General features: G+C 51.2%; 1 protein-coding gene across 1 annotated transcript; it reads left to right on the top strand.

Annotated features, from left to right (window-relative positions):
• The first annotated feature begins 4,610 nt into the window (after window positions 1-4,610).
• LOC135248589 (protoheme IX farnesyltransferase, mitochondrial) lies at window positions 4,611-15,990 on the top strand. The gene is made up of 3 exons (XM_064323397.1): window positions 4,611-4,663; window positions 12,559-12,791; window positions 15,395-15,990. The coding sequence occupies exons 1-3, from the start codon at window positions 4,611-4,613 to the stop codon at window positions 15,988-15,990; spliced, it is 882 nt and encodes a 293-aa protein (XP_064179467.1).
• The last annotated feature ends 5,767 nt before the right edge of the window (window positions 15,991-21,757 follow it).

Genomic DNA, 21,757 nt, shown 5'->3' with positions numbered 1-21,757 from the left:
CACTGCGCCCCGGAGTCTGATTACACCGCCGTGACACGCCTGGCCACGCTCGACCGCACGACGACACCGCGCTGTCACACACACACACATGCTCGCGCTGTCACACACACACACGCGCGCGCTGGAGCTCTGCGTCCAGTGTCCGCAGGGAGATTCCATTCATCAATCCACACGCGTGAGCTTACATGTAAAACATTTACAGACCTTTATTCATTCATTTCATTCAGCTTTTTATTTCAGACTCGTCTAAAAAGAGCTCTATAGGAAAAAAGAAAACGATGACGGACAGGTTACAGTAAATATAAATAAACTGCAAAGGCTTCATTAATGACCCATGTAAGAAGTTTACATGAAGGCTCCTACGCCAGTTTCCCCACATGGTTTGACTGCAACCCAACACTGCTCTTCATGGGATTGATTAATACCTCAGTCGTGCTATTCTTTGACTCAACCAGTCGACACATAAATTTATACGTGGGAGGTCTTAGAACTGCTTGACAGGTAGGTAATCCAATATTAACAAACCTCTGGCTAGCACCTTGAAGCGTCTTATAATTGTTTTTCCACTCTGTTGTGAAGAATCGCTCAAACGTCCACCTCAGTCTGTTTAAAATACTCCATCCCGCCATTCTATTAACTGCGTACAGTCCCACTAGAATACCTGGGCTTGTGGGGGGGTGGTGTTAATAGGTGTATATCATAACGGGTATCGGGGTGGGCCTTGTGTTCAGTGTCACACGGGTCGGTCTGTACGAGTTTTGGGGACAGGTATCGGTTCAGGTTGGGGCTTGTGTTCAGGCTCGGGTCGGGCTGTACGGGTTTTGGGGACAGGTAACAGTTTGGGGATGGGGTTAATAAGGCAGCGCTGTAACCTGTGCGCGTACGCTGACCCGTGAGGGACGCTCCTGTCCTCTCACTCTGGGACAGCCCTCCAGCGACACCCTCTGTGTGCTCCCTGTACACAGCGACACAGACGCACACACACACACACACACACACACACACACAGATTACCACACGCGACAGTCACACACACGCCTACACACACACAGAACGCACGTACCGACGCGACACGACACACACACACACACACACACACACAGACACAGACACACACACGCCACACACACACGCACACACACACGGCACACACACACACGCGCACACACACACACACACACACCGACAACACACAACACACACAGACACACCACACACAGACCACACACACACACTCACACACACACACACACACACACACACACACACACACACACACACACACACGCACGCAGCGCATGGATATGCTGTAATGCTGCTGTCTGGTCCCTGGCCTGTTATCAGTTGAGATGTGGCGGTTGTGAGAGCAGTGCACTCTCCTTTGATGTGCGGTTGATTGACAGCAGGCTCCGCCCCCCTCCTCTGCCTGGCTCTCTGCTCCTCATATGGACAGTAATTGTCCCTGCAGCCGTGGTGTGTAATCAGAAACAGCAGCTTCCCTTTGCTGTGTCCTGAGCCAACCCTCCTCTCTCTCTCTCTCCCTCTCTTCCTTCTCTTTCTCCTTTATCGTACATCTTTCTATTACCTCTCTCTTACCCTCAGTCTCTCTCTCCCTTCTGTCTCTCCTCTCCCCCTCTGTCTTATCCCCTCATCTTTCTCCTTTTCCCTCTCTCCCCCTTTCCCTGTCTCTCTTCCCTCTTACTCCCTCTGTCTTACCCCCTCTTCCTCTCTCTCTCTCTTTCTCCCCCCCTCAGTCCCTCTCTCCTCTCCTCTCAGTAATGATGTGAATTTAGGCTCCAGTTTTGGGTTTGAATGATGAGCCTTGTCTTGCTTTAGTGCTGCACGTTGATCCTTCTCATAAACTTGCCTGTTTTCCACTGAATCGGGATCAGAAAGTTATTTTTGCCTTCAAGCTGTTTTCTCAGTTATTACAGTCCTAATTGCAGTTGGTTCATCGGAATTCGTTGGAGTCATACACGCAAGTTACACCCATCCAGTAATAACAGAAAACAGTTATTTGTCAGTTATTTGTTTCTGAGCTCTGGAAGTCGGCCGAAAGAAACAGTGCGTGTGTGTGCGTGCGTGCGTGCGTGCATGTGTGTGTGTGTTAACAGTGCTCCAGGCTTTTTCGGTGGGCATGCTGCAGAACATGCCGGCCTGTGACACAGCTGCATCAGGCAGTGCTCGGTAGCTTTTAGCAAAGCGGTGACTTTCTGTAGCTGTCATTTCCAGAGCAGTGCAGATGGCTAGTGCTGCCTGACTACAGAAACGGTCCTAATTTTCACTCCCGATGTCTTTGAGCTGGCCAGCACAAATCTTTGCATTATTTTAGCCCTCTACTTCGGTTAGCTACCCACAAAGATTGCCCACAACTAGAGAACTGACGTTGGTGTTTGTTGGAATAGACGCCTACCTCCCCAGTTTGAAAGGTTGTAGCGGTAACAGGAAGTGAGCCTGGTTGCTAACGGGAAGTAGGTTTGCTGAAGGAGAAAGGGGGTCATGGGATAGATGGTGGAAAGGCTCTATTCTGGAGCAGCAGCAGGAAGTGACATCAAAATGCGCATTCAATGCAAAGCGAACGAGGTCCAGCCCAAACTGGAGGAAGCGCGTCTCGGACCCGGTGTCGGTGTCGTGGCCGTTGTCCTGCGTCTGTGTCGCGTAGCTAATACGCCGCGCACGTGCATTGGGTTTGAGCTGCTTTGTAGCATTTCTGTACATCTGTTTTATTATTTCTTTTATTGCTCCTCGATTTATTACCGTTACGGAGTGTCTAAACGGGCCTGGTTCTGGAGACCCCTGTGGGCCATACGGCTTGTGACCCAGCAAACAGAACTTAGAGCTCTCCGTCTTGAGTGTCACCACAGCACAGCTGTACCGGACAACCCCCCCCCCGTCCCCAGCACACACCCTGAGCCCTGAGCTGGGGAAGGTTTTTGCTGACGCACATCTGGGGAGTAGTTTCCCCGTGGCATTATTAATGCGGGGGTCACCTCTCCATCACGCACCAGGCCTGCCTTCGCCTCCGCAGCCAAGAAAACTAAACGTGAAAAAAAACATCCATTAGCAGCTCACGGGCTCGACACTTCTGTGGCGGAGGTGGAGCGGGCGTTTGAGAACCTTCCAAACTGAGTCCCCCCCACCGCACCCCGGTCCCTCTTTTACCCCACCACCACGCATTTGTTACACTACTTCTCACTTTCCTGAACGTTAGACATGTAGCTGATGTAGCTAACTGATGAGATGGATAAGTGATGGATGCTGTCTGGTGTTTAACTCTTTAAGATTACACACGTGATTAGAATGTTATGAACTTCAGCATTCTAATGCTGATCGCTACTATAATTGAAAGCAGTGGAGTTCTAGAACACTTAGAATTCCTTACAATTAGAATTTTGAGGAAACAAATACAAACATTGCACGAACATAGTCTTCAAAGGGTTAATGCAGTTATTGATGTGAGGAGGAGCTCTGAGATCCAGAGAAGAGATCGCTCTGCTCCCAGACCTGCCCTGCTGGACGGGGAGACAGACGGACGGACTGACGGACAGCACCGTCTCAGATGAACAGGAGGATGAACGCGCATCGTGTGCGAGTCCAGCGCTTTCAGTCCAGACTGCTCTCCAAGGCACCTGACGAAATACAAACGTCCTCCTCACGAATTGCCCTGCGGACCCCAAGAGCGCTTTTAAACGCGGAGGCCGTGGAGCCGCCGCGGCGCAGTGAGTTAGCGGGCGGGGAGCAGATAATCTGTTTATTAGCTCCTTCATGCGCTGCATACTCAGTGAGTAATGGCCCCGCTGCTGTCCGGGCGGAGCGGCTCTGTCTGCTTTCTGCGTTTAGGGACCGGAGGCCCAGCCGCACGCGGGCGTGTGGGGGGGGGGGGGGCTCTGCTCCCGCACCCCATGTGTTAGCGCTTTAGCCTCGCGTTTGGGACCCTGATGGAGGGGGGGGGGGCACGGCTGGGGCCCCCGGAGCAGATCATAAAAAGCGGGAGGGAAACAATAAGCGGGTTTTCACATGGCGGCGCAGTCTCCCTCCATCCCTTGCTCCCTCCCTCCATCCCTCCATCCCTCCATCCCTCCCTCCCTCGCTCCCTCCCTCCGTCGCGGGGCTGATAGATTGGACACGCTCTGGCGTTCGGCTGCTTTTCCTGCAGGTGGCTGTGAGAGCGGCTCGCCGTGGTAACGGGCCCCCTGTCCGCTGACCCCGCTGGCACCGCTGTGCCATTAGGAAGGGTCTTTAACAGCCACGCTCAGCGCTGCGCGAGCAGATGTGGAACTCTCCGGAACTCTCCGGAACTGTCTTTGATGTGCGCTGGGCTGTGTGCAGATGCCTTCCCTTTGAGCACCCCAACACCCCCGAAAATACACAGGCCCTGCATACATATGTTCAGTTTAATGACATGTGAGTGCGCGTGTGTGTGTGTGTGTGTCTCTGTGTGTGTCTGTGTGTGTGTGTGTGCGTGTAGTGCTTGGGGCTTTGCTCTCGCTCTGTATTTCCCTCTCCTTCACTCTTTCTTCTGCATGCTTCTCTGTCTCGCTCTTTTCCTCTTCTCAGTATTTTTTATAACGTCCCTTCCCTCTCTCTTGTCTCTCTACTTTGAGGTCGTTATGACTCCAACTGACCGCACCAGAACAAGACCCCTGGTGAGGGGCCAGATCAGGTAGGTACACCCCCCCACCCCCCCATGCTGCCAACCTGCCTTTCTCACTTAATAGGAGCTTCACTGGCACAACCACTAAAACAAAATGTCTTACCTCTGAGTTTATGACACGCGTGCTTCCTGGTTAAAACTCACCCCCCCCCCCTCGGCTGCAGAGAGCGAGCGTGTTAAAAGTGGTTTATGTTTGGGAGAGAGGAGTCCAGCAAAGCTGGCCCACGCCACTGCAGATTCCACCGTGCAGACAGAACCACCATTACGGAAAAAAAGACCATCCCACTGTGACTTCAAAACAGCAATTGTAACCCCGCCCCCTCATTCACTGTACCTAGACAGCCCCCCCACTCCCCAAATGCCCCAGAAAAACCCTAACATTATCCACCGAAATGAAAAACAATAACTCAGGGAGCAGACACTTGCGAATTAGTCTTAAAACATATACTGGGTCCAGTGAACCCATACCACCAATTTTGTTCTGCCAAGTCAACAAAACGGCTGTCTTTGCCTTACCCAGCGAAACAAGAGAGAGAGAGAGAGGCAGAGAGACTGAAGAAGAGAAAGAGACTGAGGGCAAGAGATTGAGTGAGAAAGGGAGAGAGAGGAAGAGACTGATGGTATGAGAGGGAGAGAGAGGGAGAAAGAGCAAGAGAGAGTGAGAGGCTGAGGGAGAAAGACAGGGTGAGAGGGAGAAAGGGAGAGAGAGAGAGAGAGAGAGGGAGAGAGTGAGAGAGAGACTGAGGGAGAGGGACAGGGAGAGAGAGAGAGAAAGAGAGAGAGGGAGAGAGCGAGAGACTGAGGGAGAGAGGGAGATAGCGAGAGACTGAGGGAGAGGGACAGGGAGAGAGAGCGAGAGAGGGACAGGGAGAGAGGGACAGAGAGAGAGGGAGAGAGTGAGAGAGACGGAGGGAGAGGGACAGGGAGAGAGATGGAACATCTCAGATCAGCTTACGGTTGTTTTTGGTGAGGTGCCATAATCGGGTGTACGGTTGGGCTTAGCGTCCCAGCGCCTCTGTGCCAGCATTAGAAACAGTATCCCCCCTCCCCCCCCCGCGTCACTCACACACACCTGCCAGGTGTAACGGGAGCTCTGCGGGGAGGGGGAGGGGCTTCCCGTGTCCCTGCTGTTCAGGCGCTGGATACCCGCTCTGCTGCGGTCCAGTGAACCGCGTATCGACCCGAATCTGACAGAGCGACGGGACGCCCCGCTGTGTGCTCCCCGGCCCCGCCCTCGCCCTCGCCCGCCTGCGCCAGCCCGTCAGGGATCCATGTGTGCCTTCTGATTTTCGGGGGGTGGGGACCCGGGGCCTGTGAGACCGACTGGGCTCATAAAATGGCCGCCCTGCACCATTAGCAGTGGTTCAGGCTCAGTCTTGTAATTCACCGTAAAGCAGTTTGAGGCGACGAAATATAAATATACAAGCACCCCATTCCATAAATATATGAAACGCTACACCAGGGGCTTGTGGGTAGTTGGGATTTAGCGTTCTGCAGGTGAAGATGGTAAACATTATCCCCCCACCCCCCCCCCCCCCCAAAAGGCCACTCTGCTCCAGTGGCTTACCCGTTTCCTGTGCAAAAGGAGTTCCAGTTATGTGCCTTAAAGCGTCTCTGGGTCAAAAACTATTGACAGCAGCTCAGCAGCTCAGAGTCACTGCTGTCTCGTATCCTGGGCCTGGGTCCCACTCGAACCCGTGATTTGTGGGGTGGCGGGGGTGTGCCGGGGGGCTGTGGGGTGGCGGGGGCGTGCCGGGGGGCTGTGGGGTGGCGGGGGTGTGCCGGGGGGCTGTGGGGTGGCGGGGGCGCGGGGCTGTGGGGTGGTCCCTGTGAGTGCTGCTTTACGGTCGCCGCTCGGCACCGTTTACGGTTCGGGGGCCGCCGCCCGCGCGCTAATGGGCCGGCCGGCGTGGCGGAGGACGCGTTGTGTGACAGCGTCTGCCTGCGTCGCTACGGGGACCAGCTGCCGGCCCGAAGGCTCTGTCAAACAAGCGCCGCTCCCCGCGTCCCACGCGCTCCTCTCTTCTGTTCTCTCTCTCTCTTCTGTTCTCTCTCCCTCTCTCTCTCTCTCTCTCTCCCTCTGCCGTTTGTCTTCAGGAGAGAAAAAAATGGCCGCTCGTCGCGTGGAGGAATTTCAAACCCCGCTAAGCGTTTATCGTGTTCGTCCGTGTCTCGCGGGAGCGTCTTCGCGCCCGTCTGAGGGACAGATTCGGGTGCCGCTCGAGGGGTGAACCTATTTTTTCGGTGATAAACCGTGCGTGCCTGGCCAACGTCGCCTGGGACAGTGTGGCCAAAACGTCCCAGCTGGGGTGCTGCTGCTCATGGTGGAACTCATTTTGTGGAGACGGACAGGGTGTCTGTTTAACAGAGTTCCAGAACGTTCCACCCCCCCAATCTCTTGACTGCAGATCGCATTTCAGCAGAGACATTCCTTTGTGTTGCACACTTCATTTATTTAATAAGGTCCGGACGCCTGACACCCTCCCCTGCACCCCGCACCATTCCTCACCCCCCTCCCCATGCTCTCCTCCTGGCTTTATCTCTAACTTGTCACGCAGTGGGGGGAGTTACTGTGCCAGATGTTTTACAGTACAAAATACCCGCTGATCCTTTTTTTTTTTTTTGGGCGATGGGGGGTGGGGGGGTGGGGGGGTGTCAAAGTGCAGGTGTGTGAGTTCATGATGCACTCTGTAAAGAGTGGGTTTTGACCTGTGACCCCTTGGCTCCTCCACTTAAGACTTAGCCAGGGGTCGTCCGCACGCGGTACGCCAGTGAAACATCTGCAGCGAAGGGTTTGTGTCTTATCGGGAGTGATGGAGCCTCACTGTCCTCGAAGGGAGGGAGGCCATTCGCTGTGGCCAGTGACCTGGAAGTACATCATATCCCAGCACAGACTCTCCTCAGTCAACACTGGTTCTGCACATTGTCAGTGGAGCTGTGGTATAGCATAGCATGGTGCCAACAGAAGTCCTGTTGCTGTGTAGCATAGCATAGCATAGTGCTAAAGGAAGCTGTTCTTGGGGCATAATGTTAATAGAATCACATGGTGCTAAAGGAAGCCTTTGTGCAGTGTAGCGTAGCCTAGCATAGCATAGCGCTAAAGGCAGTCATGGACCAATGTAGCATAGCATAGTGCTAAAGGCAGTCATGGACCAATGTAGCATAGCATAGTGCTAAAGGCAGTCATGGACCAATGTAGCATAGCATAGTGCTAAAGGCAGTCATGGACTAATGTAGCATAGCGTAGCATAGTGCTAAATGCAGTCATGGACTAATGTAGCATGGTGCTAAAGCCAGTCATGGACTAATGTAGCACAGTACTAAAGGCAGTCGTGGCACAGCGTAGCGTAGTGTTCAAGCTCCTGTAATCAGGGGGATTGCAGGTTCAAGTCCAGGGTGGGGCATTTCTGCTGCAGCTTTGCCGAGAGTCTCAGTAAATACCCAGTGGGTTGTGTGTAAAAATGTCAGCTATGTAAGCCACGCTGCGCAAGGGTGTGTTTCGCAAATAAATAGCACCCGTAATCTCCAGCCCTTTGTTAGCCCTGGTGCAGGTGCTGTGTCTTTCTCCTTTCTCTTTCTCCCTCTCTGTGCCTCTCTCTCTTTCTGCCTCTCCCTCTCTCACCCTCCCCCCCCATATCTCTCTGTCACACACGTACCGGCAGTCATCAGTCAGAAGTGCAGACACTGCTGTTAACACTGCTCTCTGATTTGCACGGCTTTATCCCCGACTTATTTAGCATTTGTGCTGTGGGACAGTTTGTGAAGTGCATTAGTTCCTTTCTCAGGGGTGGAACAGCAGTGGCTCATCTCAATCCCTGTCTATCACTACTTTTGGCTGAACCGCAACAGCGGGGCCAGCCCTACAAACGCGAATGTCTGTGACTGAGTCACTGAATAATGAAGTTACACCATTGGTCGGCTGAGGTTTGAAGTTACACCATTGGTCGCCGGTCCAGCCATATACTAGGTTTTGACCTGATCTTGTTTTGGGTGTGAAGTCAGGTCCCAAGGCATTATGTCACACTGTTGCATGCTCATTGCTCAACTCACAGAAATGGGGCTGACCCCTGACCTCTGACCTCTGACCTCCTCTGTGCACATACATATTTTGACAGCAGTAAAAGCAGTGAGCTCATTCTTAACCACTGGGACCTGCCAATACCCTTCAGAGCGACAGTGACACTCACGTGCTCAGAGAGTGGGCCTGGAGGGGGGGGGGTGGGGGGCGTGCGGGGGGTGCGGTCAGTCAGGAGCCTCTCTTCACCCTCGTCAGCGGAGGATGGCGGGGGTTCCGCGGGGGGGGGGGTAACGGCAGGTGTGTTTACCGCCGGGCTCGAGCGCCGCGAGCGTCTCCGCCGTGTCAGCTGCGCCGCGTCGCGTCGTCACGGCGATGAGCCGTTCCCAAACAAAACATCCTGACCCGCCCGTGTGCGTGCCAGCGCCGGGAAACCTGCGCCACTTTGCTCCGTTTCTCTCAAATAAAACCAGCCCGTCAGTGAAGTTCCTTCCTGCTCGGATACGAGCGGCTGCAGCGTTTAGAAGGTTTTTTTGTGGCTTAAATGGTTTATTAGAGCAGTTAGGCTGGAGGTAATGGCGTGTGACCTGGCGTAAGATAAGGCTTTGTGTTATATTGGCAGTTTTAATTTTTTTGTTATTCTTTTTGAGATTTGAGATTAAGATTGGAGATGTCAGGGCTGCTGGATGGCCGGGCCTGTTCAGGGCTGCTGGATGGCCGGGCCTGTTCAGGGCTGCTGGATGGCCGGGCCTGTTCAGGGCTGCTGGATGGCCGGGCCTGTTTAGGGCTGCTGGATGGCCGAGCCTGTTTAGGGCTGCTGGATGGCCGGGCCTGTTCAGGGCTGCTGGATGGCCGAGCCTGTTTAGGGCTGCTGGATGGCCGAGCCTGTTCAGGGCTGCTGGATGGCCGAGCCTGTTTAGGGCTGCTGGATGGCCGGGCCTGTTCAGGGCTGCTGGATGGCCGGGCCTGTTTAGGGCTGCTGGATGGCCGGGCCTGTTCAGGGCTGCTGGATGGCCGGGCCTGTTCAGGGCTGCTGGATGGCCGGGCCTGTTCAGGGCTGCTGGATGGCCGGGCCTGTTCAGGGCTGCTGGATGGCCGGGCCTGTTCAGGGCTGCTGGATGGCCGGGCCTGTTCAGGGCTGCTGGATGGCCGGGCCTGTTTAGGGCTGCTGGATGGCCGGGCCTGTTCAGGGCTGCTGGATGGCCGGGCCTGTTCAGGGCGCGGATGGCCGGGCCTGTTCAGGGCTGCTGGATGGCCGAGCCTGTTCAGGGCTGCTGGATGGCCGGGCCTGTTCAGGGCTGCTGGATGGCCGGGCCTGTTTAGGCGCTGTTCTGGTGCGCGGGTGGGCCCGGTGTGGAATCCGGACCGCTCCGGTCGCCCGGGACGACGGCGTCTCGTCACGCTGGTCGCTGGTATTGATAAGGTCATCATCAATAAGGCCAACTTTAAATCACACTGAAGTTGTACAAAATTAGGCTCATACACCCTGAACGTAACTCAGAATAGTTTCCACTCTGGGCAGTGGGGTCTTCATTGGTGGTTATGGAACGATCCGGAATGTCGCTACATCGTGCTAATCGTCGCCCCTGCTCTGCTCTTCCGAAGCTCCAGCAGAGGGTTGCCGTTGGAGACCCGTGTGTGGGACAGCGGGCGGGCACGTGTGCACCCTTGTGCGTGTCTGACTGTGAAACGCTCGGCAAACTCTAAGCTGTGAAATGCCCCAACACCCCCCCCCCCCTCCCGCCCCCATAGGACAGTAGAACTGTCAGCCCTCAGGCTGGATGTAGCCACAGCTAGGACAGCAATGCTGATAGCACTGCCGAATTTCCAGCCCCGCTTGGTCCTGGGTTTGCTCTAGATTGTGATCTGGCTCTGAGCTGTAACGCGCTAGCTGTGAGTTCAGAGCAGCCCATTTCCAGGGCCAAGGGGACGAGGTTAGCCACGCCACCGCGGCTAGCGCTGTGATCTACTGCACGCTCTCTCCCCCTCTGTCATCCTCACACGCTTATCAGACCCAGCACTGTCACAAAGCTCCGCTCACACTGCATTTACAGGGGCTTCCTCTGAGGAGGCCTGCGTGTGCGTGTGTGTGCATCAGCCTGTGTGTGTGTGTGTGCATCAGTCTGTGTGTGTGTGTGTGTGTGTGTGTGTGTGTGTGTGTGTGTGTGCATCAGTCTGTGTGTGTGTGTGTGTGTGTGTGCGCATCAGTCTGTGTGTGTGTGTGTGTGTGTGTGTGTGTGCATCAGTCTGTGTGTGTGTGTGTGTGTGTGTGTGTGTGTGTGTACATCAGTGTTTGTGTGTGTGTGTGTGTGTGTGCATCAGTCTGTGTGTGTGTGTGTGTGTGTGTGTGTGTGCATCAGTCTGTGTGTGTGTGTGTGTGTGTGTGCATCAGTCTGTGTGTGTGTGTGTGTGTGTGTGTGTCATCAGTCTGTGTGTGTGTGTGTGTGTGTGTGTGCATCAGTCTGTGTGTGTGTGTGTGTGTGTGTGTGTGCATCAGTCTGTGTGTGTGTGTGTGTGTGTGTGTGCATCAGTCTGTGTGTGTGTGTGCATCTGTGTGTGTGTGTTTGTGTGTGTGTGGCATCGTGTCACTGCAGGTCGTGTCCTCTGTCATCCACGTCTTTGCAGCTGTCCAGCTGTGTACATGCTACAGGCTTCTTGGAGGCTGTGTGTGTGTGTGTGTGTACATCAGTCTGTGTGTGTGTGTGTGTGTGTGTGTGTGTGATTCAGTCTGTGTGTGTGTGTGTGTGTGTGTGTGTGTGTGTGTGTACATCAGTCTGTGTGTGTGTGTGTGGGTGTGTGTGTGCATCAGTCTGTGTGTGTGTGTGTGTGTGGATGTGTGTGTGCATCAGTCTGTGTGTGTGTGGTGTGAGAGTGTGTGTGTGCATCAGTCTGTGTCTGTGTGTGTGTGAGAGTGTGTGTGTGCATCAGTCTGTGTGTGTGTGTGTGTGAGAGTGTGTGTGTGCATCAGTCTGTGTGTGTGTACGTACGTGTGCGTGTGGTGGCTATCTGTAGTGGTTGTGGTGTTGTGTGTGTGTTCATCGTGTGTGTGTGTGTGCATCTGTGTGTGTGTGTTTGTGTGTGTGTGTGCATGCGTGCCTGTGTGTGTGGGTGGCTGTATCTGTACATGAGTTAGTGCACCGCATGTATTGGTCTTGTGTTTACACGCGTAAGTGAGTGTTTGTCATTGCGTGCGTGTGGCTGTACACAGAGCAGGCTGATCTCCATCTGTCCTTTCTCAAGTCTTACATCACAAACGCACTGCTGTGTTAATTATTAAAACGCACACTCGTGCACGTACACGCACTCACACACATGTAAACACGCACACACTCTCACACACACACACACACGCACACACTCTCTCTCTCACACACACACACACACACTTTCTCACACGCATTCACGCACATGTACACACACACACCCACCCAGACACTCTCTCACACACAGACTCTCTCTCTCTCTCTCTGGGGGAGGTTGCAGGTTCTTGTTTTGTTTGCTTTGCTCTCTCTCATCCTGCTTTTGACCCATTTTAGAGCTGTGCTGTTTTGTCGCTGAGTCAGCACTTTTACCCCTTATGTTGACTGTGCTCAGCAGTGACCCAGGTTCACTCTGTACACAGGGGTAAACATTTTGCTTTGTGTTTGTAATGTTCAAATATGTTGTCTTCTCAACCTCACCTCTTTTCTCTCATTTTCTCTCTCCCTGCACCTTCTTTCCCTCTGCTTTTCCCTCTCTCCTTTCCCTCTTTCTCTCTTCCTCTTCACCTTGTCTGTCTTTTTTCCCTCTCTCTGACTGCTTCCCTCTTTCATCCCTCCCTATTTCTCTTTGCCTCTCTCTCCCCCTTTCCTCTCCCTCTCTCCTCCTTCTCTCTCTCTCCCTCCCCCAGCCCCCTCCATGCGGTGCTGTTTGCTGCAGGGTGTGGTGTACCGGGCGTGGCCATGCTGACTCTGGCAGTGAACCCCCTGACGGGGTTCCTGGGGGCGCTCAACATCGTCCTGTACACCTGCTGCTACACCCCCCTCAAGAGGCTGAGCATCGCCAACACCTGGGTGGGGGCTGTGGTGGGGGCCATCCCCCCCGTCATGGGCTGGACCGCAGCCACCGGGAGCCTGGACCTAGGTACCCGCCCGCACGCCTGTACACACCACACACCTGTACAGACCACACACACCTGTACACATCACACGCACCTGTACACACCACACACACCACACACACACCTGTACACACCACACAACTGTACACACCACACACACCTGTACACACCACACACGCCACACACGCCTGTACAGACCACACACACCTGTACACATCACATGCACCTGTACACACCTGTACACACCACACACACACCTGTACGCATCACATGCACCTGTACACACCACACACACCTGTACACACCACACACGCCACACACCTGTACACTCCACACACACCACACACACCTGTACACAACACACACACACCTGTACACATCACATGCACCTGTACACACACTGCACACATCTTAGACATTCACACCGCACACACTAACGCATACACTGAGCACGCCTCCCTACAGTCGCGCATAGCCTAACCCGAATGCCCCTGGCCCATTGGGGTGACCCTCCCCGTGGACTCATGTGGGCTCAGGAGTGTTCAGCACAGTCCTGCTCCCCTTACCCAACATCCCAAGCCCACGGGGTCACGAGGACGTCCCGAAAACCTTCCAAAATGACAACACCCCCCCACCCCCCGCTCTTTACCCCACTGTCACACCATTTCCACTGGCCTTCTTCTTAAAATGGTCTAATTCATCAGGAAATGCTGTGAGCCCAAAGCGGTCATGGTGAATGTCACTGGCCTCACAGATGACCCCCTTCCCCGGCCTGAGTTTACATTTCACCTCGACCCCCGACCCGCCCCCCCCACGCTGTTAAGTCAGCAGGCTTTTATTGGTGACGCGGGCGGCTTAGGGAAACAGGGGAGGGGGCCGATATCCCAGGGTGCTTTGGCAGGGCTGATAAGTGTGCTGTTATGGCAACTGATCTGTGTTTCTGCCTGTTGCTGGAAGTCTCAAGTGTGTGCTTGTGCGTGTTTACACTGCGCTTGCCAGCGCTTAATGAGTCTGTTTACGGAGACATCTGAACGGGCTGAGAGACGGGCCTGCGTTTCCCCTGCCTGCGTCGCGGTAAAGGTGTGCCTTCTTTCCAGGTAACTCAGTCCTGGGCGGACGAGGACGCGGTCACTTTTAATTTAACTTCTTTTTTATTTATTTTTTTTGATCGGGTGGAATAAGGAGGCTGGTGTGAAGGGAATAGCTGAAAAGTGTCATGTTTGAACAGCACTTAAGTTATGAGCTTTGCAGTTGAGCCTGATTACAGGTTAGCTAACAGCGCTGCCCAACTCCTGTTTCTGGAGATCTACCGTCCTGCAGGTTTTTACTGTAGCCCTAACAAAGCACACCTCATTCAGCAGCCAGAGATCTCACTGAGCTGCTAATTAGCAGAGTGAGATGTGCTAGATTATAGAGCTGGACAGTAGATCACCAGGAACAGACTTGGACGGGGTTGGACAGGGTTGGACAGACTTGGACGGGGTTGGACGGGGTTGGACAGGTTTGGACAGGCCTGGGTTAGCATCTCGACACACTCCTGGAGCGCAGTGCACACGCGTGTGTTTTCCATGTTCACAGGTGAAGTGGAGGGGGGGTGGTCTCTGCGTTTCCCCCTGTGCTCTGGCTGTGTGTGCAGCAGCAGCTGGTCTGTGAATCTCCCCTGCCCTGGGGGGTGTGCCCCCAGAGACCCCCCTTCCCCCCACACACATACACACACACACACACACACACACACCTCAGCCTCATTCTTTCATTTCTCTATCCCTTCTTTCATTCTCTTGCTCCATTCACTTCTGACCCTTGCTGTGAGGGTAGTTCACAAACACAGGCAGGACACACACATGCAGGGCACAGACACAGGCTGGACACAGGCCGGACAGACATAGGCAGCTCACAAACACAGGCAGGGCAGACACGGGCTGGACACAGACAGGACAGACACAGGCAGGGTGGGAAACACGCAGGGCGTTTTGGGTTTTTACCGCCCCCTCTCTGTCACATCCGCCGCCGGCCCCGCCCCGTACCGTGAGGACCCCTCCGGAGCGGCGGCCAGCTGGGTTGGCGCTGTGATGCAGCTCCAGGAGGGGCCCTTACTGCGGGGCCACTCTCCAAGCTGCACGTCCACACAGCTGCTGGGTTACTGCACATCGCATGAGAGTTACAGAGGGGGACAACACTGAAACCGCTCAGTCACTGGAACACACACACGCACGCACACACACACACACACACACACACACACACACACACACACACACACACACACACACACACACACACACCCCACACACACACACACACACACACACGCACACACACACACACACACATACACACACACTAGAGCCACAGCGTGTGTGTGAAATGTGTCCAGTTTTGAGATGCAGTAATCGGAGACCAGCGCAGTCCCATCCTGTGGCAGCTTTTCCCCGGGTGGAAAGTTTTTCAGTTGTGCAAAGGAAGCCATGTTCTAATTGTAGGACATGGCTTTGTATATTCATTCTAGTGAATGTTAGTTTGGTTTGCAGGTCATTCAACTTTTAATATGCTAATTGTAACTGAAATGCTCCCCCTTTCTCCCTCCCCTCCCTCTCTCTCTCTCTCTCTCTACACTCTACACCCGTAGGTGCCCTGCTGTTGGGGGGCTTCCTGTACTGCTGGCAGTTCCCCCACTTTAACGCGCTCAGCTGGAACCTGCGGGAGGACTACTCGCGGGGCGGCTACCGCATGATGTCCGTCACCCACCCGGCGCTCTGCCGGAGGGTGGCCCTGCGCCACAGCCTGGGCCTGATCGGCCTGTCGGCCCTGGGCCCCGCCCTGGACCTCACCACCTGGACCTTCCCCCTGGTGTCGCTGCCCATCAACCTGTACATCAGCTACCTGGCCTTCCGCTTCTACCGGCGGGCGGACCGGGCCAGCGCCCGCGGCCTCTTCTTCTGCAGCCTGTGGCACCTGCCCATGCTGCTGCTGCTGCTGCTCACCTGCAAGAGGCCGCGGGGAGAGCCGGGCGACTCCGCCCCCGCACTCACAGGCCCCGCCCCCGCGCTCACAGGCCCCGCCCCCGCGCTCACAGGCCCCGCCCCTGCGCTCACAGGCCCCGCCCCCGCCACAGCCCACCCCGCCCACAGGCCCCGCCCCTGTCACAGCCCACAGGCCCCGCCCGTCTCACAGCCCCGCCCTGCACTCATGCCATCCCCTACTCCCCACCCCCCCCAGAGCTAGCATACTGCACACTGTCCATCTATGGCTTTATCCATCTCCACAACCGCAACCCCCCCCCAGACCGTGGGACACTTCCTCCTCTCTGTGCCTCTCCTGCCAATCAAAGGGGCCGTTACGAACTCAGCGCCTTTCCTGCACGCGCCAAGCGGGCGGGGGGGCACTCGGCCTGGAAGCGCTTGCAAAGATAGAAATAAATATTTATCATATTCAGGGAGCCTGTAATGTAATGATTTCAGTGTAAATAAGTAAATTATTGTGCACAGACACAAACCCCTACTTCCTGGTGCTTACTGTAAATTACTGTAGTTTCACGTCGTTGTACAGAATCATTTGTCCCTTCTTGTTAACGTAGGAGTCCCTTAACTGGTTGTGGAAATGTCCTATTGTACCAAAAACAAAAACAAAAAAAATCAGAAAGGAACAGAAACGCAGTGTCCTTTAACTGCACTGTAAGTTCACGCTATCAGAAATGCACAGGCTGTTGTTTGGCACAGGCTGAGCAGCAGTGAGCTCAGCGGTTGTTAAAACGCCCTGAAATGACCTCTGAACTCAGGGGGGGAACGGTTACTTCAAACGCGTCTGCGCGCTGTGTTCCGCTCGCTGATTGGATGTCGCCCTTGACGAGGGGGGGCGGCTCCGTGGACTTTGCGCTCCGCCTCCTCTTTCCACTCCACCGCCACGCTGCGCTTCAGAACCCCAGCGTCTGCGGACCCAAAGGACAGTCGCCATTTTAAAATATGCGAGTGAACGGACAGGTGCTCCGTTTCACGAAAAGTGAGGAAAAAAAATATTTTTTTGTCCTTGTTTGTGTTTCGTCTGAAAAATTAAACTTGGCATTTCAATCTGTTCTCTTACCTGCCTGTGTGAGTCCTCCTCGTTTGTCCAGTTTCTCCAGTAAGTCCTGTGTCCCGTTCAGAATTTTTACCGTTGAATAGCAGTCACATCAGGGGGTGTGGGGTGTGGGAGGGTGGAGGGGGTCGCCGAATTGGCTGAACCGCATTTTGCTTTTAACCCCGTTCAGTTTGCGGTCGCACTTCCCTCTCCGTTCTCACTACAGGATATTCCCTTTCCCAAACCCCTGCCTCCCCACCGGAAGCGCAGTTGGGATTAGGCACCGGGAATCGGGAATACAAGCGAGTCATTTCCTCGTAAAGAGCCCCAGTCTGGAGTGGCCTGGCCTGCCCTGGCCTGCTGTGTTTCATAGGCCCAGCGGAGGAAGTCGAGGGGTGGGGGTGGGGGTGGGGGGCAGCTCCAGCTGTTGCCAGGAAAAGGGCTCAACCTGTGTGCAGATTGAATATCAGAATTCTGGTACCCACCACGGGGGTCTGTGTGTGTGCGCCCCAGTGCCCCGGGACAGCAGCGTTGGGCTCCTCACTCCTCGCCCACCGCTCGCGGTCGTTGCATTTATTTACTTTATGTTTTTGTATTTTGTTTTTTTCCTTCTAGCGGTAAAGCATTGCCTCCGCTCTTCTGTCTCAGGGCATCTGCTGCTCTGCCCGCTTCCTGTTCCAGAATGGACAACTGTGATGTCATATCCCTCTTACCCGTTCTCCCTTTGACAAACGATTTTATTTTCATTTTTATTTTTTTAAATTGTCAAATAGACAGGGATGTTCAGTACTTTCCACCTACCTTCAGGACAGAGGTGAAAAGTCAGCAGCTGCGTATGTTTTATTTACATTTCTTTTGTATTTGCTATTTTCATTCACCCTTTTGGTTTATGATTGCTTAATAATTATTTAATATTAATAATTTAAAGTGGGCTTCTCTAGGCTTCTTCTCCCTTGGTTCCTCATTTGAGGAGCAGTTGTAGAGTTCTTGGCAGATTGTTCCGCCCACGTCTGGGTCTCACAAACTGAAAATGGATCTGCTTTCCTGGAGTGTACAAGGTGAGTCCTTGATTTATGGTTTTGGTTTTAAGAGCGGTTAACTTGCACTAGCACACGCACGCACACACACACACCCTTGGTTAGAATGTGGAATTACATTTTTCATGAGTGAGATGAGAATAGAATTTATTTTTTCTTTTTTTGTTAATTCCAGGAAAGAAAATCTCATTTGGAAATGCAATGTCTGAAAAGTTCAACTTCAATTTTTCCCTTTCTTCAGAGAGACTGGAGAATTTAACTACGGCCAGAGTCCACAACATTTTAATAAAACAATCATACCTAAACTCGTTTAATCCCCCAAACAGAAATTGGGTCCTAAACGTTTCTGTCTTTTATGTCCGTTGCTGACTCTTGGGTCACCGGAGCTTTCACCGAACTTTATGGCACGGCTTGCGTTTCCTCCCTGCACGTGCAAAATGTGAACACCGCCCCAGTTTTGTTTCGTCTAAACAGGGCCACCTCTACGGACGCATACTACCGCACGGTATGAGTTTACCAGGGTAAACATTCTAGTGTGAACATAGTGTTGAGGTTTTATTATTATTATTATTATTACTATTATTACTATTAGTATTATTATTATTATTATATTATTGTTGTTGTTGTTGTTATTAGGCCTACTAGGTCTACAGCCTACATGTAATTCAGTGTAGGCCTATTTCACGAGGGTGAGTTTGACAGACTAAGGCAATGATTTTCACCTTAAATTTCCGCAGCAGCGAGTCAAACACCACGCAGAATTTGTGGCATATAGGCCTGTGACAACTGAGTGGGAAACTTCACAAAACGTCCGGTTTTGTGAAGTTATTTCATGCTCCTGGCGACCCCATCGCGCGGAATTCTGCGCAAGAAGTCGAGGCGAACAAGACGGGTCCCGGACAACACGGTCATTTGTGACGGAACTGCGGGAGATGTTCGAACATCTGCCCGACTCTTTCAGCGACTTCCACGCGCTCAGGCGGCGATTGTGCTTGTCTCCTCGTGCAGAAACGAAACTCTTTCGCTATTGTCCTTCACGCGCATTCTAATGCTAATTTTTGAAGAGGCTCGAGGACTTGCAAACAGATGTGTAGCATTCGGTTCATGTTGTAGTCCATTTGTTTAACAGTGTTTGGCAAGACATTAGCAAGATTTTACATTTTAGTCAGGATCTTTCATGAGGCATTTAGGTTAAGTTTGAAGGGCGGTTCAAATAGATAAACTGTCAATATTGTACGAAAGTCTGCAGTTAATGAGGCTAGTTCGTGATAAAATATTAGTTAAAATAAGAGAAGGTAGGCTATTTTTTTAAAATAAGCGCGTGTGTGGCATGCGGAAAGCAGCATTCAATTAGGCTATTGAATGCTGCTTTCCCTTTGATCATAGTGAAGTTGCGTGTGTGTGTAAGAGAGAGCGGACACATAATAGTGTGTCATATATATGTATTTGCAGAATTGAGCTTCGACCTCTCCTAATTGTTTGCTTGATCTCTGAAAACATTTCATCACATTTGCTTTGTCAAATTGTCTAGTAACTTTGAACATTTGGAAGCAGCATACGTTATTAATGCAATGTGCTGCTGTTGAGTAAGTAAATACTAGTTAAAATTAGTAGGTAATTAAATATGAATTAAAATGAATAAAATTCCGTTGCGCGATTTTATTATTTAAATTATTATTATTATTATTATTATAGCAGCAGTAGAAGCTGTGGAGTTATAGAATTATATACTATAAAGAATCACTTTAGTAGCCTATTTTTAGGTTAGGTAGCGCATCTTGATAATGTCATTATGCGAAATTATCCTAGTGCTGATAAGAAGGATTTGTTTCAGGAACTACATGGGTATTTGTTTGTGAAAATCTTATTAATTTTACACACGGCAGAGTAGCCTATACGTTATTCGTTATTCCCTTGCAAAACACACACGCATATACAAACACTGATTCATATTAGCCTAGTAAACAAATGTAAATCATATGCCCTGAAATGAAAAAAACGCATTGTACAGTGAAACGTTTGCTTCTGCTACAGTTGTCCCACAGTTCTGAGGTCAATTTAGTCGCTGCCCTCCTTGCTCGTCGGCGTCTCTGTATTGTCATATTAATCCAATTTGCTTAAGCGACTAGTACAAACGTTGCCCGTGCGTCTGTGGTCCGTACTGACCAAATAGCTTGGTGCTCCGTAATGGTTTTCTAATTTCGCTGAAATAGTCCAATTCGGAAGGGTTCCATCTGCAATCTGGAAATGTCAAAGGGTAATGCGAGCTTCAGCACGCTTTATTTCAGAGAAATAACCCTGGTTAGCATCTGCTTAAAGGGAAACGTAGCCGCGGAGAGAGGAGTATCGAAGCAACAGTTGTTTTTTAACAGTATTATATATTGGTCAGTGTCGATCTGTGTCGCGCGTTTGCATCGAAAAAATGTTTTCAGAAAAGTTCAGGAAGATAAAAAAAGAATAACCTTGCCAAACTTTTACCTATTCATTCTTAGCAGTCAGTAATTTTGTTTTCTCATTTACAGTGCACCGCTGTGTCTCTTATGGGGTCCCAACCTCATAACAGTAGGCTATTGTAACATTTCAAATTTTGACCAATGAAACGGCTACGAAACTTTATTTAACAATTGAAAACTCAATTTAACAATTGAGACATGCTTAAGCATGTTCATGTTGAAAATGTAAATTGATAATTTTTTCTGTATAAATTTGGAAGACAACATTTAAATATGTTAATCTATAGATCTTTTCCAATCCCTGGACTGGAAAGAAAATTTTTATATGGAGTATTCCCAATTTTATGACCCTATCTGTTTGTATAAAAATCAAAAGGCTACGGTAATAGCCGTGTGTTAGGCAAGGTATAGCTTACCGTCTGTGTGAGAGACTTTTCTCGTAAATCTTCAAATTTAGGCTATTGCTTTTTCAGTTTTCTTTGTTGACACAGTTTCGTAATCTTTATGTTGAACGTATGTGCCTAAGTCATAGAACAAGCGAGGCAAATCTTTATTGCTTTTTAAAATGTCTAAATGAGGAGTCCAGGAAATAACAGACAGGTGGTACGAGCTTACACGCGAATAATTCCCAAAAAAACAAAAACAAAAACAAAGCCATACCCTCCGAGTAGCCGATTTGATTCGAGAGACCGAAACAAGTTCCAACACAGTGCTGGATGCACTATAAGTTTGGAAAAAATCGAAAAATAAATAAGCCTGGACTTGACCGGTCTATTGTCGTCATAAAACCTTTTGGGCCTACATCTTACAATTCACAGAACATTTCACATGGCCTAAGGCAACCTAAACATTTACAAATAAATAAATGGCTAAAGTTATTTTAAGAAATCATATGCCGTTTTTCCCCCAGAGACATACAAACTGATGTTTATATGAGTTTCACACCATTTTGAAGAAAATAATAATAATTTAAAAAGTGTAAGTCTGCTATTCATTTCCAGACGTTTTTCATTAGTTTTTGATTTCGTGTTTGGGTAAATTCTCCCTTTAGACTTGTGGATTCAGAAATATTAAATTTCAACAAATTACTATTGTTAGTCATTGATCTGACTATTGATAATTAGTTACAACAATGAGTCATCCTATTATTATTATTATTATTATTATTAGTATGTACTTCATTATCTCCTGTAGCTTTTGTTAGGGGCAGATGCATTATTGATAAATAAAGCTGTTGAAACTTTTTAGAAAATGTAGACCGTTTATTAACATAGCTGCAAATAGGTAGCATACTGATTCAACAAGTCTAAGTATAGTTAATACAAAACTTGGGAGAACTGTTAATGATTAGATTATATTAATTATTATAGCAGTAATAATTAAAAATACATTTAGACATATTGGCTTACTCTTGGGTGAGACGCCTTTAATGACAAATTCAGAAAT

Source organism: Anguilla rostrata, chromosome 2, assembly GCF_018555375.3.
Source record: "Anguilla rostrata isolate EN2019 chromosome 2, ASM1855537v3, whole genome shotgun sequence".
Lineage (NCBI taxonomy): Eukaryota > Metazoa > Chordata > Actinopteri > Anguilliformes > Anguillidae > Anguilla > Anguilla rostrata.
The sequence above is the reverse complement of the archived record's forward strand: the minus strand, read 5'-3'. Positions and strand labels throughout refer to the sequence as shown.

Coding starts and splice junctions, on each gene's coding strand:
- LOC135248589 (XM_064323397.1), top strand. CDS start 4,611: ATGACTCCAACTGACCGCACCAGAACAAGACCCCTGGTGAGGGGCCAG. Junction 4,664..12,558: donor CTGGTGAGGGGCCAGATCAG/GTAGGTACACCC, acceptor TCCCTCCCCCAG/CCCCCTCCATGCGGTGCTGT. Junction 12,792..15,394: donor CACCGGGAGCCTGGACCTAG/GTACCCGCCCGC, acceptor CTACACCCGTAG/GTGCCCTGCTGTTGGGGGGC.